Below are 18756 nucleotides of genomic sequence, written 5' to 3' on the forward strand. Positions count from 1 at the left end.
TTTTGCAGGGGCAGTAGTTCAAATCTAACACCATAAGGGCTAACTTACACTAGTGTTCCTTTTTAGAGAGCAATCTGCATTTGGATCACTCTTCAGAGAGCATTTGACAGGTGGTGAGAAGTTGTATCAGCTCCACATGGCCTGCTTTAACCCCTTAAACCTTGCACTTGTGAGGAGCAACGGCATGGGTGCTGGTGGGGCACCCCCATTCAGTTGAATGTAGGGTTGCACCGATACCACTTTTTTAAGACAAACTTTTTTTTTTTTTTAAGTAGATACTCGTTTTAGAGGTCTTCTTCTTTATTCTTTCATTGCGACAGTGGCACTGATAATGCGTGGACTGTCAGTAGATTTTCTTTTTTTTTTTATATATATTATAATTAGCCCCGTTGGGGGCTTCGGTGAGATATCAGGGCTCTAAACCCTGACATCTCCCCTTTGAGAAAGGACTGAGGGCAGAAATTCCCCAGTCCCTTTCTCAGCAGCCTCAGCTGCACTGAAGATGAATGAACAGGAGACAGAGGCGATTTGCTGTAGCTCTCTATGCAGTGCTGGAGCCATGGAGTATTTTTTTTTACCGATCTATGATCGTGGAGGTGGTCTGCTGGAGCTCTTAGAGAAGCATTGGAGCAATTTGATGTGAGTGATCCCGGGCTGCTGTTTATTCTCTTTTGATACATCTATGCCAGATCGACCTCCTACAACTTAGAGGTTTGATCGTTCTGATAAGGAGTGTATATTTTGGTGTTGGGACATCTCATAGGAGCATTTTGGTAGACTCTGTCACCATCTTAATTCTGGAGGAGTCTATGAATTTGGGATTTCATATTGCTTGTTATGGCACTTTGAAAATAATTTTTGCATGTTGCACTTCATTAAACCATTGCACAGAAGTTGTATGAATTCAAAATTAAATTGCACTTTAATTTATTGAATTTAACATAAGTTTTTTTTTTTTTTTTTTTTTTTTTTTTTTTTTTTTTTAATTCTATTTATTACAATTATTTCTATTTAAACGTGATGAATTTATTTTGACTGCACTTAAGGCACTATTGATTTAAAGAGACGACACACTCATTTTAGAGGTGGTTTTGTCCATTACTGTTTGTTCCAATAGTGGGGTGCTGCAGTTTCTTTGTACAATAGACACAGTCTTGTGTAACAATTCAGAAAGACCCTAAAATGGCCCTCTGAACTTCCCTTACCCAGGCCTAACTAATTCCCAGCAAAACTATGCCACTGTCCTTTTTATAGCAGCTAAAGAGACCATTGCCTGAAGTTGGAAGAAACCTGCCATGGCCTAGCAAGAAAACCTGTATAAATGTTCTTCTTTCCTACTATTTGTTGTCATAATTATGTCCCATGAAATTTAATTTTGTTTTGCTAGACGTGTATTCCAGTCATCTAAACAGGCAAATGATTTTACATATTATAACTGTTAAAACTATGCTTTCAAAACATTCTTTTTTGTTCTTGTAATTAACTTTGATTATTGTGAGTACTAAATAAGCAAAGCTTCTTGACCGTATTTATGAATATGCAAAGTGTCTCACAGCAACTAATAAAAATGAAAATCTGAACTAAAAAAAAAAGGGATAAGTTCATAAAAATTAAAATGCCATAAATCTATCCCCTATTTTGTAGACGCTATAACTTTTGCGCAAACCAATCAATATACGCTTATTGGCCTAAACTGATGAAGAAATTTTAGTTTTAAAAAAAAAAAAAAAAGTGGATATTTGTTATAGTAAAAAATATTTTATTTTTTTCAAAATTGTCGATCTTTTTTTGTTTTATAGCGCAAAAAATAAACGCAGAGGTGATCAAATACCACCAAAAGAAAGTTCTATTTGTGGGGGAAAAAAGGAAATTAATTTTGTTTGGGGACAACATTGCACGACTGCGTAATTGTTAAAGTGACGCAGTGCTGTATCGCAAACAAATGGCCTGGTCATTAAGGGGGCAAAGCCTTCTGATCCTTAAGTGGTTAAACTAGTACACTTTTTTTTTTTTTTCTTTAAAGGGCTAAAAACTTAGTGTAGAACTAAAGGCAAACTTTTCTTTTTAGTTTTGGATATAGTGCAGATGGATTAGAACAGCTGTCAGGTTATTATTGCTGTCTGTGCTCCCATTAGGGAGAGCTCCCCACAGTGTACTGTATGTAGTGTGTACTGTTTACTGTTATTTCAGAGAGTCAAAGAACATCACAAATTTTGGATTGTTTCCAGAACAGGAATCAAGGGAAATTTATCTGAAGGAGAGACTAGTTCTGGGACAACCAGGGATTCCCTCACTTTGGAGGGATTTTCCCTCACTTCCTGTTTTGGTTATGGGACAGGAAGCGGAGGGTAATCTCTACTATGCGTTACAGATTATAAACACTAGAAAACTGAAGAGTTAAAACCCTCTCTTACTTTATTTATAATGGAAAATGTATTTGACTTTTTTCGTTTTTTTTTTTTTTTTCTAAATTGGGGAGTGATCCTGCCAAATGAGCAAATGCATTCCATTTATTTCTCTGTGCTTATAATTTGTCATGTTCATTGGACAAGCTTAAAGTGGTTGTAAACCCTTACATATACCCAGTCAAGTAACTAGCCTCAGGTAATACACAGAGATTAAACCAATTCTCCTACATTTCATTTATTTATTTCAGGTACTTGTATAGCGCTGTCAATTTACGCAGCGCTTTACATATACATTGTGCATTCACAGTGCCCTCAAGGAGCTTACAATCTAAGGTCCCTAACTCACATTCATACATACACATACTAGGGCCAATTTAGATAGGATCCAATTAACCTAACAGCATGTCTTTGGAGTGTGGGTGGAAACTGGCGTACCCAGAGGAAGCCCACGCAGGCACAGGGAGAACATTCAAACTCCAGGCAGGGAGTATCGTGGTTGAAATTCGAACCAACAGCCCTAGAGCTGCTAGATGAAAGTGCTAACCACTACATAAGTTGTACCTGTTGATCTGCTGCAATCTCTTCTGTAGATCATTCTAAAAACACACAGATTCCACAGTTTTTTCTCTAGCGGCAGGGGCGGGGATATGATGTCACACACACTGCAGAGTTTTCCATATATGACAGCTGAAGAGAAAACGGACACACCCTCCTCTACACAGGCTCCTAGAAAAATACACAAAGCTAAGTCTATGAGTTCACCTGGAGTTTGGGCCATCTCCCTCTACTCTAGGCTGTGATCTCAGGAAACTCCTGTTTCAAGTGACTCATGCAGATAGTGGAGAGAAATGACCCTCTGTGCTTTGCATTTAGGCTAGTACACACTATAGCGGGGTGTACTTTGTTCACTTTTCATGTTTATAGTTTACAACCACTTTAGCTAATCTCTCACCCTCTGTTGCTGTTACCTTGTTGTAACTTCAGCAAACTAAATCTTGCATGTTCCTTGTTTGTTGGTTCAATACAAAATCTTCTTGTAAATTGTTAACATGAGCTGTTTTGATACCTTAAATAAGATATAACAATATTCACACATTAGTCATGGTTTAATACCAAACTGTGTGGGATTGCTGTTAGAAATGTGTGGGATGTTGAAAGGAAAGCTACAGAATAAATAATAACATTTAATGTAAAACTGCACCAAAAATGTATGAGATTGTAACGGTGGGGAACCTCTTAGCTTGCTGTACAATGACACACTGTATTGCCTTGAAGTTGACTATTGTTGTAGCGTTGGGCATGCCATTGTTCCTCCTGTGGTACTCTGGTGACATCTGTTTACAATGCCCGATGCTTGTAGGTTTTGCAAGTAAACTTTGGTAGAACTGTAGCATGACCCAGGGACTCAAAACTTGGGATGCAGTTTGCAGTAAAGTTAACAGCAAGTCCCTCCCAAGCAGTTTACCTTCCCATACCCCATCTCCTCTCCAAGCAGCTCACCTAACCATAGCCTCACTTTCTCCAAGCAGCTTAGTTTTCCCCATAGCCAAGCTCCCCATAGCTCACCTCCCACATATCTCAGCTCTTCTCATGGCAGCTCATCTCCATGTAGCTCTGCTCCCCTCCTGGCAAAGGGAATATCTAATTACAATGGCATCTGAAAATTGGTGGGATATATTAGGCTGCAAAGTGAACATGTTGTCCATGAAGTTGATGTGGTGAAAGCAGAAAAAAATGGGCATTGTAATTTGTTGTGTATGGGGCTGTGAAGCCCATGGTGACCTATGTCCACAGCCAAAGGATTTTACCATGGTCACATGAACATCAGAACTGGACTACGGAGCAATGGAATAAGGTGGCCTGGTCTGATGAACCACGTTTTCTTTTATATCATGTGGATGGCCGGATGCATGTGTGTCACTTACCTGGGAAAGAGATGGCACCAGGATGCAGTATACGAAGGCAAGTTGGCAGAGGCAGTGTGATGCTTTGAGCAATGTTCTGCTGGGAAACCTTGGGTCCTGCTATTCATGTGCATGCTACTTTGGTGTCCCATGCTTCAATGGGTCAGGGCTGTTTTAGCAAAAGGGGGCCATACTCCATATTAGGTGGGTGGCCATAATGTTATGGCTAATCTGTTAATACTGCCCACTGACGCTCCACAATACTCTCTTGCACATACTGGTCATTCTCAAACCCTGTACATTCTTTTCCTGCACATACTACTTTAAGTCTATACTCCACACATCATACCCACTAAAACATATTCGGTATTATTGTACTACCTCCATTGTGCCTGTTCTGGAACAGGCACACTTTTTTGGTAATCTATATAAATATTAATATCCATGCTGTATATAAATATTATTGAATGCCCTAAAAATCTACATTTACTCAGCAGCCTTCAGAGTCCCATTCGTCATTTATGTCATAGCAAGCATAGAGACTCTACAATCCAGCATAATATATCCAATCTATTATGCACCTATGTAGCTTCCATGCATGTAATAATGTGTGTTATAAGCTAGACCTGTGCTTCCATATTAATGAATGAATGCCTGCTTTAACAGCTAAAAATGTCACCTGAAATACCAGTGTTTGACACTGCAGGGGTTTCTGATTGGTTGACCAAACACTGTTGATCTTGTTAATCAAGATGAACAGACCCTACTGGCAATAACCTTTTTAAATTAAAGTATTTACCAGGTAAACAAGTGACCATTTCCCATAAATGCCCCCTTGAGTCTAATTACCATCAATAAATACTTCTTGTAAGGTCAACTCATATTATTTATCATCCTTAAAGCGGAGTTCCACCCAAAAATGGAAGTCTGCTTATCTGGTTCCTCACCCCCCCCCCCCCCTCCGGTGTCACATTTGGCTCCTTTCAGGGGGGAGGGGGAGCAGATACCTGTCTAAGGTATTTGCTTCCACTTCCGGCGATAGATCGCCGCAGAATGTGCGGCAATCTACGTCATGTCCGGCCCCTCCTCCATCTCCCCCGCTGTCTTCTGGGAGACACACAGGTCCCAAAAGACAGCAGGGACCAGTCAGGACACGCAGTGCGACTCGCGCATGCGCAGTAGGGAACCAGGCTGTGAAGCCCCAAGGCTTCGCTTCCTTATTCCCTTACTGAAGATGCTGGCACCTCCACCTGGGAGCCGAGGGACAGGTCGGCTTCGGGTGAGGACATCACGGGTACTCTGGAGAGGTAAGTGTCTGTATTTTCAAAGTCAGCAGCTGCAGTATTTGTAGCTGCTGACTTTTAATTTATTTTTTTCGGCAGAACTCCGCTTTAAGTATGTAAATCATGTACCCTTTGAAATGCCTATTTAGATAAATGGGCTATTCTCCAAATACCAAGATGACCTTAAATAAAATAAAATCAACATCGCAGAGAGTCATTAGCTATCCTCTTGTTATGTAGAATATAGTTGGCTTGGGTCAAAATATGGCCTGTATGTCTATGTCAGAGAAAAGAGTGTGTGTGTGTGTGTGTGTGTGTGTGTGTGTGTGTGTGTGTGTGTGTGTGTGTGTACACATACACACACACACACACACACACACACACACACACACACACACATACACACACACACACAGAGTATCTCACAAAAGTGAGTACACCCCTCACGTTTTTGTAAATATTTTATTATATTTTTTCCATCTGATGACACTTTGCTACAATGTAAAGTAGTGAGTGTACAGCTTGTATAACAGTGTAAATTTTCTGTTTCCTCAAAATAACTCAACACACAGCCATTAATGTGTAAACCGCTAGCAACAAAAGTGAGTACGCCCCTAAGTGAAAATGTCCAAACTGGGCCCAAAGTGTCAATATTTTGTGTGGCCACCATTCTTTTCCAGCACTGCCTTAACCCTCTTGGGCATGGAGTTCACCAGAGCTTCACAGGTTGCCACTGGAGTCCTCTTCCACTTCTCCATGATGACATCACAGAGCTGGTGGATGTTAGAGACCTTACACTCCTCCACCTTCCGTTTTGAGGATGCCCACAGATGCGCAATAGGGTTTAGGTCTGAAGACATGCTTTGCCAGTCCATCACCTTTACCTTCAGCTTCTTTAGCAAGGCAGTGATCGTCTTGGTGGTGTGCTTGGTGTTGTTATGTTGGAATACTGCCCTGCGGCCCAGTCTCCGAAGGGAGGGGATCAAGCTCTGCTTCAGTATGTCACAGTACATGTTTGCATTCATGGTTTCCGCAATGAACTGTAGCTCCCCAGTGCCGGCTGCACTCATGCAGCCCCAGACCATGACACTCCCATCACCATGCTTGACTGTAGGCAAGACACACTTGTCTTTGTACTCCTCACCTGGTTGCCACCACACATTCTTGACACCATCTGAACCAAATAAGTTTATCTTGGTCTCATCAGACCACAGGACATGGTTCCAGTAATCCATGTCCTTAGTTTGCTTGTCTTCAGCAAACTGTGGGCTTTCTCGTGCATCATCTTTAGTAGAGGCTTCCTACTGGGACGACAGCCATGCAGACCAATTTGATGCAGTGTGTGGCGTAAGGTCTGAGCACTGACAGGCTGACCCCCCCCCCCCCCCCCAACCCCTTCAACCTCTGCAGCAATGCTGGCAGCATTCATACGTCTATTTCTCAAAGACAACCTCTGGTTATGACCCTGAGCATGCACTCAACTCTTTTGGTCGACCATAGCGAGGCCTGTTCTGAGTGCAACCTGGCCTGCTGTATGGTCTTGGCCACCTTGCTGCAGCTCATTTTCAGGGTCTTGGCAATCTTATAGTGTAGGCCATCTTTATGTAGAAGAACAAGTCTTTTTTTCAGATCCTCAGATCTCTTTGCCATGAGGTGCCATGTTGAACTTCCAGTGACCAGTATGAGAGAGTGAGGGCGATAACACCAAATTTAACACACCTGCTCTCCATTTACACCTGAAACCTTGTAACACGAACGAGTCATATGACATCGGGGAGGGAAAATGGCTAATTGGGCCCAATTTCGGACATTTTCACTTAGGGGTGTACTCACTTTTGTTGCTAGCGGTTTAGACATTAATGGCTGTGTTATTTTGAGGGGACAGCAAATTTACACTGTTATACAAGCTGTACACTCACTACTTTACATTGTAGCAAAGTAATTTCTTCGGTGTTGTCACATGAAAAGATATAATAAAATATTTACAAAAATGTGAGGGGCATACTCACTTTTGTGAGATACTGTGTATGTATGTGTGTGTATGTATGTATGTGTGTGTATATATATATATATATATATATATATATATATATATATATATATATATATATATATATATATATATATATATATATATATATATATATATATATATATAATATATATATTGGTGTGCTTTTAGAAAGTGCACCACATCTGCAGGATGTAATAGAAGTCTGTGGAAAAGTGCAGCTATCACGCAGGAAAGCCACAGGTGCACTGCGGTGTGGGTAAAGCGCATCAGTGTAAAAGCAACCTTTGGCCCCTTTTGCACAAACGGTCCGACCCAATCGGACCCTCCATTCACCTCTATGGTAAACTTGTGTCCTTTTTACACCCACCTACCCCCAACTCAGTCCGCTAAAAAAACAAAAGGGGATCCGTCCTCTTCCATCTGGGCGGATTGGAGGGCCCATAGAGTGGGCCGTGTCCGCTCTGCATATGGGAATGGACACAGATCTGTCATCCGCCCGCTCCACTTATTGTGGCCCACGATCGGTAACTAAGTCAATTAAGTGGCCCTCGCTCTTCAAAAGGTTGGGCACCCCTGCACTGGAATCTTAATAATATATAACAAAATATTAACTACCCTTTTGATTTAAAAATGTAAAATGGCACAGGCAAATAAAAAAAATAAAAACGCTCCGAACTGTTTTTAATATTCCTGCTGACCTCCATAGGGCAGAAATGCAGTTTAGATGCAGAAAAAAATGTACATGAATCAGACTACTGTGTCCATTCTTCTTGCAGTAGTTCTTTCTGGAATTCGAAATCGGAAACTTTTGCCTGCTTATATAGACGAGGCTACTGTCCATTATCTGAAAAGGTGGAGTTACCAGAGATTACAGCATGTCACCTGGTTGCTCCCCAAACGCATTGGGGAGAATTTATCAAGACTGGAGCAGCTGTGCATGACAGCCAATCCGCTTCTATCTTCAGCTTGTTGAGTTACACATTGAAAATGAAAGCTAGAAAATTATTGGTTGCCATGCACAGCTGCCACAGATTCTGGCTGCTCCACTTATGTTATATTTCCCTTCATTGAATCTTCTGTGGAATAAGATTACATGAAACTGCAGATTATTATTATTTATTATTATTTTTTGCAAATAACTATCCATATGTCCTAAACATACATGCATAATGTTTCTTTTCCAGGACACTGCAGGCCAGGAAAGATACAGAACAATCACCACAGCCTACTACCGGGGTGCCATGGGCTTTATTTTGATGTACGATATTACCAATGAAGAATCATTTAATGCTGTACAGGACTGGTGAGTACTAAAATATGCTGAAATGTCTTGCTTCCTTTGTCATTCTATAGATTTCTGCACTTATTTTCATTATCTTTTCATACATTTTCAAGATGTCAAATCTCGGCATTTTCAAGCACACTGGAGGCACAGGTGCCTTGTCCATCCCCAAGGCCAGCAACCTGCCAAAATCTGTGACAGGCCAAAATACAAAGTGGGGTAGATTTACCTAAGCTGGTGCACCTCAGAATCTGGTGCAGCTGTGCATTGTAACCAGCTTCTATCTTTAGCTTGTTCAATTAAGCTTTGACAATAAAACCTGGAAATGGATTGGTTTCTATGCAGAGTTGCACCAGATTTTAGTTTTAGTAAATAACCCCCAGTAGCAGGGAGCTGTACCAAGCAGTACTCACGTTTTTAGGGTCGTATCTGTTCAGGGATGTATGCCACGAACGCAGAAATTCTGCTGGCAGCAGCAGGGTTGTATGCGGCGCCTTAAAACACTGGGATTTGACATTGATAGGCCAAATCCCCCATGTACAGGTAGCCTAAAAGATAAATACTGTACCACAGGTGGTCAATTGATGCTATCTTCCCATCCATAAACAGTGCTGACCCAATGTTGAGGTTATGTTTGGCCAAAGAACTTAATAGCCATTTTGCCCAATGCATGTCCACAGCTTGACACCGTCTCTGGGCTGATTGGGAATTTTAAGCTACCTTTTACAATTTAGAAATATAACTACTCGTATTGCAGCCACACTCGCCTAAAGAATAAGTTCACCATTACAAATAAATTATAAATGCATTTTTTTGCAGGTAAAAAAAAAAAAAAAAAATGATGCCTTTATTTTGTTAGGAACCTATGAAGCGTTGCACCCACAATCAGCAAATTGTGGGTGTAATGCCATGGTCCTGCAGACTCTGTGTTACACGCTGACAGGAAGACTCGGTGAACTACTAGAGCGTTCAATAGCGCCCTTGTAGTTCATTGAGAACTACAAGCTGACAGCCGCAAAGGCTGTTGGTACTTGTAGTTTTCCCATTTACAGAACATTCTGAATAAATGGTGGGGCTGGATGGGAGCGGAGCCCCGAGGAGATCCACTGCTCGCTGTCAAAATGGGGGAGTGCGGGGGCTGCCGCATTTGTAACTTGTTACACCCTGAATATGGGTGTAACAGGTTGCAAAAGGTGAGCTTAACCATTAAAGAAGTCTGTTCTAATAACAGTTTAGATTTTACTTTTTCAGGTATCAATGCAGCAGTGTTCTTTGGAGAATTTCACATTGATTATTGCAGTAAAAGGTTAAATATATGATAGGTATATAACCACGGATGTTTTTTCTTTTTTTTTTTTTTTTTTTTTTTTTTTTTAACCTTTCTTTCATTTTATGAGAGGCTGTGATATTTAATATAAAGCAAGAGAAATGCATTTGGCAAATTTTGGATTTATCTTATAGAAAAATTTTGTATTTTCATCAGGAATCATTTTTTTTTCTCACCAATAATTTGAATACATAGAGTAACCTGTATAGATAGTAATAAAGCTCATTGAAAGGCATTTAACTGGACAGCACAAGTTTACCATCAGTATAGCTGTCACATATCTATATATTTAACTGCCCTACTTTTTAAAAAAAAAAATCCAAATCGCATATTCAAAATTTTCTAGGGGTATTGAATATATGAGTGTTTTACCAGTGGGGATGTTTTTTGATAGCTTAAAGTTCACCTTTTCGCAAAAAATGAAAATAGGAACTAACTCCAAATATCCCGGCCACCTCTCTCTGCTCATAGCAGCTGTGATTCCCCTGTGCTCCTAGTGTAGTGGTCTGGAGTGAGAATCCGTAGTGTTTGTAATGGCAAGCACTCATTGGTCTTTGCAGTCATGTGACCATGGTGACCAGTGAGAAGCATCTGAGGCTTCTTCTGCCAAGGAGCGCCAGAAGGTTCTCTTTGGTCAGTGCAGTCACATGGTCACACTGACCAATGAGCGCTTGGTGTTATGAGCATATTGATGGATACTCATTCGGAGCTCTGTAGGTGCTCTCCAAATCGAGGCTGGGCGGATGAATGAAAAGTCTGTCTCCTTTCATTTTAAGGAGTGTTTTTCATTGCTAGAAGCTATACTATGTAGTATAGCTTCTGTGAATGGAGGAGGGGGGGTGGAAAGAATGGGCATAGTCAGCACTCTTGAAAGAGTGCCTGTGATACATCCAGCAGTTCGTATTAACACCTTTAGTACCAGAAAAGTACCCCTGCATGGTTATGAGAGAGGCAGAGAATGGAAGATTTCAACTAAGTGTGGCCACCAGCACAAAGTAACACTTCTCATTCAAGAAATGACTGTCCCTTTTGCTGATTAACTGGTTCCCGACCAGCTGCTGCAGTTATACTGCAGCAGGATGGCTCCCCTGGGCGAGCCGTCATAGCTGTACGTTGGTCCTTTTAAGATGCTGTAGGAGGTGCGCAGTGTGTCCCTGGAGCCAGTGCGAGTGCCCGGCGGGCGCGATGGCCGCCGGGCACCTGTGATCACTCGTAACAGAGCGAGAACCGGCATCTGTGTGTGTAAACACACAAATCCAGGTTCTCTCAGGGGAGAGGAGACAGATCGTGTGCTCCTAAGTAGGAACACTGATCAGTCTGCTCCCTCAGGAGGTCCCATTCCCCCCCCCACAAATAGAACTCACCCAGGGAGCACCCCTTGCCCCTAGTGTTGACCCCTTCCCTGCCAGTGACATTTATACAGTAATCAATGCATTTTTATAGCACTGATCGCTGTATAAATGTCACTGGTCCCAAAAATGTGTCAAAAGTGTCCATTTTGTCCGCGGCAATATCGCAGTCCCGATAAAAGACGCTGATCGCCGCCATTACTAGTAAAAAATAAAAATTGCCATAAATCTATCCCCTATTTTGTAGACGCTATAACTTTTGCGCAAACCAATCAATATACGATTATTGCAATGTTTTTGAAAAAAAAAAAGAAGAAGAATACATATCGGCCTAAACTGAGGAAAATATTTTGGGATATTTATTATAGCAAAAAGTAAAAGATACTGTGTTTTTTTTCAAAATTGTCACTCTTCTTTTGTTTATAGCCCAAAAAAAAATAAAAACCTCAGAGGTGATCAAATACCACCAAAAAAAGCTCTATTTGTAGGGGAAAAAAGGATGTAAATTTTGTTTGGGTACAGCGTCGCACGACCGCACAATTGTCAGTTAAAGCGACGCAGTGCGGTATCGCAATAAATGGCCCGGTCAGGAAGGGGATAAATTCTTCCAGGGCTGAAGTGGTTAAAAAAAGAAAAAACTAAAAAAATATACTTTAGGCTTTAAATCAAAGCTAAAGTATAGAAAAAAATCTTTCCTCTATTCCAACGGTCTCACGCCCACGAGGTCCGCTAGCAACTTTTGGATGAAGATCCTTGATTCCCACGCGTGTGCGGAAGTCTTTCATCCTGGCACACTGGCAATGTGCCAGAAATGTAAACAGAGCAATGCAGATCCGTGTACATTCTGCAGGAGATTGCAAATAGGCAGGTAAGTTTTTACTATTGCAGAAGGGACATTGGATCTTCTACAATAAAGGGCCTGCCTGTTCATATTTTATTTTGAACTTTAGTTCCGCTTTAAATATGATCTTAATGATGGATTTACAGTTATAATTGCACAATTGAAACACCGTATTGTTCCCAGTGTGCTTAAAACGCCTTTGATAAAATACTGGACTTGATGCCATTAACCTTATAGTATGAACTGCTGCTGATTTACTCTCACCAGCAACTTTATTGGGTACACCCTGCTAGTACTGGGTTGGACCCCCTTTTGCATTCAGAACTGCCTTTAAGGCCCCCTTCACACGGTGATATATATATATATATATATATATATATATATATATATATATATATATATATATATATATATATATATATATATATATATATATATATATATATATATATAAATTTTTGTACAGGTCTAAGCAAAGCATGTTATTTAGGATCAAAAGCATATTGTTATGCTAACCACTGTAAACATTAGAACACATTTAAATATGAAGCTGTGTGCATTGTCCCAAAGCAATATATAGTTACATAGTTTGTCTGGTTGAAAAAAGACACAAGCCCATCTAGTTAAATCAAAAGAGGGGGAGGAGAAAAATACATTTTACAATCCTATACCCACAGTTTTTCCAGAGGAAGGTAGAAAACCCCAGCAAAGCATAAAGCAGTTTGCTTCAGCAGTGGAAAATAAATCCTTCCTGATCCCCCAGGAGACAATTGGATATTCCCTGGATCAACTTTACCTATAAATATTAGTATCCAGTTATAATTTACACATTTAGGAAAGAATTCAGGCCTTTTTTTTTTTTTTTTAAGCAATCTACTGAGCTGGACAGAATCAGCTCTTGAGGGAGTCTATTCCACATTTTCACAGCTCTTACTATGAAGAAGCCTTTTCGTATTTGGAGATTAAATCCCTTTTTCTCCAGATGTAAAGATTAACCCCTAGTCCTCTGTGATGACCTTAAAGTGAATAACTCTACCAAGTTCACTATATGGACCACTTCTGTTTTTATACATGTCGATTATATCCCCCCTTAATCTCCTTTTTCGCAAGAGAGAATAAGTGTAAGACTGGCCGGAGGCTAGCCTGTATTTGTGGGAGGCATTTGAGAGGGCTATTTAACCCTCCTCCTCTGTCAGGGCCGGTTTTCGGATGTTCTGGGTGGACGCACGTCACTTCCGGCCTCCTTACAGAGCGGCGGTCAGCCGCAGCAATGGTGTCGGTTCCTCTCCCGGGCACTATCGGGGACCACACAGTCCCCCCGTCATCCCTGGGTTCCACCAGCATCGTGGGGGGCACCCCGCCTGTCCTCCCTTTGCAGCCCCATGTTCCATCCAGCAACGTGAGGGGGGGCCCGCCCGCTTCTCCCGGCGCTCCTGCCGGGTGGGGGGCAGTCCATCCATCCTCCACCCACCCACTTTCCCCACGGCTCCATCTGGCCAGCGTACCTCCCGCTCTGGCTCGGCGTTCAGTCTCAGCTTTTCTGTCTCGGCATTCAGTCTCAGCATTTCTGTCTTAGCGTTTCTGCCCCAGGATTTCTGTCTTTGCATTTCTGCCTCAGCGTTTCGGTCTCGGCGTTCTGTCATAGCGTTTCTGCCCAGGATTTCTGTCATGGCATTTCTGCCTCAGCGGTTCTGCCCCAGGATTTCTGTCATTACGTTTCTGCCTTTGCGTTCTGTCATAGCGTTTTTGCCCCAGGATTTCTGTCATGCATTTCTGCCTCTGCGTTTCTGCTCCCGGATTTCTGTCTTTGCTTTTCTGCCTCAGCGTTTCAGTCTCAGCGTTCTGTCATAGTGTTTTTGCCCCAGGATTTCTGTTATTGCATTTCTGCCTCAGCGTTCTGTCATGGCATTTCTGCCCCAGGATTTCTGTCATTTCATTTCTGCCTCAGCGTTTCAGTCTCAGCAATTCTGTCATTATGTTTCTGCCCCAGGGTTTCTGTTCTCACGTTCCTCCCTCAGCTTTCAGTTTCAGCATTTCTGTCATAGTGTTTTCTGTCAACATTGCTGTCCTTGTGCTTCTGCCCCAAGATTTCTGTCCTAACGTTTCTACCTCAGCGTTCAGTCTCAGCATTCCTGTCACAGCGTTTCAGCCGCAGCGTTTCTCAGAGGGGCGTTGTTGTTCAGTCACAGCATATACTACGTTAGCTGTTTTTTTTTTTTTGTTTTTTTTTTTTGTTTTTATCTTCGTTGGTTGTCATGTCTCATCGTATGTTTGTTCATGTTTGTACCTGGGTCAGTTAGCTAGGTCACACGTGTCAGGATCTGTCACGTCTACAGATCCATACGGGCTGATATTTCGTTTGTTAATGATTGTTGACCACAATCTTCTCGCCCTTATACCATACGTCATACGATGCATGTTCATTCACCACACCTGTACGTCTACCCACCACTGTCTGTTTTCAGTTAATTACCTGTCTCTGCGCTGCAGGTTACTCGGTCTCACTACTTACACGAGGGTTGGGGGGGGGTCTGTCATCAGGTTCATTCACGCGCAGTGGTCTTAACATTTCTGTTCATGTTTTCACACTTAGGTAGGCACAGAGGGGCGTTGTTGTTCTCATGTCTGGTGTCATGTCTGTCATTTCTCTAGTTTGTGCTCTCAGGTTGGGCTGTATTGGCATCCATACCGTTATCAACCTTGCTTGCACTCACTTTCATCAGTCCTGCCCTTTGTTAGGGCTAATTGTTTGTTTGGTGCAGATGTCGTTTCGCCACTGGGCTCACCCTTGGGTCGGAAGCAGTCATCAATCTTCTTTCAGTTGACATCCTGTTGCTTAGAGGCCCTGGTTCCTTCCCAGGGATTTATAGTCTCTCTCAGGGTGTGTGCTGAGCCACGTCCCCTTGTCGGTCCTTAAGTGGTAGGTTGGGCAAACGTCGTCATGATTCTGGATTCCACTCTCTGCTCCAATCTCTTGTCTAGGATGTTGCCTGGAAAACTGCTCAGGGACGTCAGTCCAGTCATCTTTTCCGATCCCCAGCCTGTTCCAGGTAGGGGGGCTTCAGTCACTTTGGGTATGACTGTATCATGCCATGCGACTTATTTCCCCGGGATGGAGTCTGGCCCTCCTTCCCCGGTTCAGGAGACAGTCTCGGTTGTCAGGTCACAGGCTGAAGCACGACCCAATCGAATCAGGTGGGACCAGTGTTCTGTGTCTGGCATGGTTTCTCCATTTTTTGATGATGCTTATTGCCATAGCGCATCAGCCTTATCCGCCTACTTCTTCACATCCATCAGGTATCTAGCATTTCGCACTCCTGCCAGTTGTCTTTTTGCACTCACCCTCTCACTTCCCCATTCCAAGTATGGGTAGGCCGGGGGCATTTCACTGAGCTACTTCGCTGGTGTCCGTTTGAAGTATTTCGATCTTCTCGGCCATCATTTTTCAGGGGCACCTCGAGCCAGCCCTTGCTCCCCTTTCCCCCACGTATCCTCTCATTCTCAAGCAGTTTCATTCTCATGTCTGGGTTGTCTCGGGCATCAAGCTCAATCCAATCTTTCACGGGACGTTCAGTTGGGTTCTGGGCAGCTTTGCAGGTTCTATGGGGGGGTTCCTTCTCATCACCAAGTCAGGAGTCGGTGGGTTTCCCCTGCCAGAGCGGATACTTACCGGATACATACTGTTGCCATTCAGGCGCACGCTACTCCACTTGATGGATTGTTACCTTCCCTTCTTCACCTAAATTTATGTCTTTTTGCCTCTTTTCAGGCATACTGACCAGCTAGGCAATGGCACACCTCAGGCCTTGGTTCTTAGGAGTATCCCACTCGAAGACTCTGACTACAAGTGTAAGGTTTCCCACTCGAAGACTCTGACTACAAGTGCAAGGCTGGCCGTTGGCTAGCCTGTATTTGTGGGAGGAGTTTGAGAGGGCTATTTAACCCTCCTCCTCTGTCAGGGCAGGTTATCGGAGGTTCTGGGTTCCCCCCCAGCCTTCTTACATACTCATAGTACTTTTTCTTATTTTTACATTCAGGGTATGCCCTCTTTTCAGGTGTACTGACCAGCTAGACCATGGCACACCTCAGGCCTCAGGAGTATCGCATTTCCCACTTGAAGACTCTGACTACAAATCCAGTTCCTCTAATCTTTCCTCATAGCTGAAATGGTACTTTTAATTGCAGACCCTATAAAATTTATAAAATATTATATAATTATATTAAAAAGTAAGGGTCCCAACACTGAACCTTGGGGTACACCACTAACAACCCTAGACCATTAATTAACCACTATAAACTTTATTGTGAAAAAAAAAAAAAAACACTACTCCTCTGAATACGGTCTTTTAGCCAGTTTTCCATTTACAAACTGATTTTTCCAAGCCTGTAGACTTTTTTGCCTTAAGCCTTGTACACACGATCGGATTGTTGGTCACAGAGTGTCAGACTTTTGTTTGAAGGAACTGTGCCAGGCACTTGTCCTGCATACTAACGTCACACACAATTGTCGGTCAACAAACACGAACATAGTTACATCTTACGTGGAATTTCAGCTCTTGAGCGCCACCCTTTGGGCACCTTCTGCTAATGTCTTGTTTGGTGAGCATTGATTCCGAGCATGCATGGTTTGTACTTTGGACTTTTTTGTGACGGACTTGTGTACAGACAATACGAAAATCTGACAACAAACCGTTGTCCGCCGTAAATTTACTAGCCTGCCATCCAACATTTGTTGGCCGAAAGTTGGACAACAATTGTCTGAAGGAGCGTACTAGCGGTCGGATTTTAGGCAAACAGTCTGTCATCACACAATCCCCTGCCAACAGTCGGATCGTGTGTACGAGGCTTTACACATTAGCCGTGTGTGGGGTACTGTGTCAAACACTTTTGCAAAATCCAAGTATACTACATCCACAGCCACCCCTCTGTCTAAGGTTTTACTTACCTCCTCATAAAAAGAAATCCGGTCTGCCTGACGACTTCCGTCTTTCAGAAATCTATGCTGTCTGTTGCTTAAAATATTTGTTTCCAGCAAGAACTCCTCTGTGGTCTTTTTTATTCAACTATCCAGGATTTTCCCGAATTATAGAAGTTAAACTAACAGGTCTATAGTTACTTGGTAAAAATACTTTAAAACTTGGTTTTAAATATAGGCGACACATTGGCCGTATGCCAATGCAGAGGTACTATTCCAGTCATTAAAGAATCCCTAAAAATTAGAAACAATGGCTTTGCAATATGAGAGCTCAATTCTTTTAGGATCCGTGGGTGTATGCCCATCTGGTCCAGGTGCTTTATCCACCTTTATGCTGTCTAAATATTTCTGGACCATATCCATTTTTAGCCATTGTGGATCATTTGGGGACTATTCTTTGTAGCATGTTGTAACGATGATGGTATTCCTTCATATATCTATCTATCTATCTATCTATCTATCTATCTATCTATCTATCTATCTATCTATCTATCTATCTATCTATCTATCTATCTATCTCTATCTATCTCTATATATTTTTTATTTTTCTTTGGCCGAGAACCATATAGGTTTTATTTTTAGCCTTTTAAACTTCTTGCCCATGGGAATATACTTTGCTGTGAGTTCACTTGGTCTTTTTGAAGAATTCCCATTTCTGTTCTGTGTTCATCTATGCCAATATCCTCTCCCAGTCTAAGACTTGGAGAGCAGCCCTCATCTTTGGAAAATTTTGCTCTCTTAAAGTTGTTTTTTTTTTTTTCAGTATGTGTTGCTTACAGCTAACATTAAATTAAATCATGTTATGGTCACTGCTACCCAGATGTTCTTTATGAACATTAGTAATAAGCTCTGCATAGTTTGAGATTACCAGGTCCATCAAAGCATCATTCCTAGTCGGGGGCATCTATAAACTGGACCATAAAATTGTCCTGTAATAGGTTTATACATGTTTGCCCTTTAACTGTGCCTGCAGTGCCATTGCTCCAGTCAATATTGGGGTAGTTAAAATACCCCATTATTATCACTGTCCTAGCCCTTGCAGCCCTTTCTATCTGTGCAAGGAGCTGATTCTCCACCTCCTCATTAACACTGGGTGGCCTATAGCAAACTCCAATGATTACCGTTGTAGTACACACACCCATGTGCAGTTCCACATATAATGTTTCAGCCTCCTCACACTCCCTATCAACCAGGTCCTCTTTCACACTCGCTTTGAGATCACTTTTCACATAGAGACAGACACCACCACCTTTCCTTTCTACCCTGTCTCTCTGAAAGAGAGCATAGCTAGGAATAATATGTGTATAGTGGAAAAATCTGTGCTACCCTTAAAGAAAAAATATGACACACTGGTGCTGCAACTTAAGTAGCCT

The 18756-nt window shown here is 42.1% G+C and overlaps 1 protein-coding gene across 1 annotated transcript in view; it reads left to right on the forward strand.

Moving 5' to 3' along the window:
* Window positions 1–18756, forward strand: part of RAB3A (RAB3A, member RAS oncogene family) — a 75350-nt gene that overhangs the window by 40567 nt on the left and 16027 nt on the right. Inside the window, exon 3 of the mRNA XM_073599510.1 lies at window positions 8794–8912. Coding sequence (XP_073455611.1) covers window positions 8794–8912 — 119 coding nt within the window. The remainder of the gene's footprint in view (window positions 1–8793; window positions 8913–18756) is intronic.

The sequence above is a fragment of the Aquarana catesbeiana genome, linkage group LG01 (assembly GCF_042186555.1).
Source record: "Aquarana catesbeiana isolate 2022-GZ linkage group LG01, ASM4218655v1, whole genome shotgun sequence".
Classification (NCBI taxonomy): domain Eukaryota; kingdom Metazoa; phylum Chordata; class Amphibia; order Anura; family Ranidae; genus Aquarana; species Aquarana catesbeiana.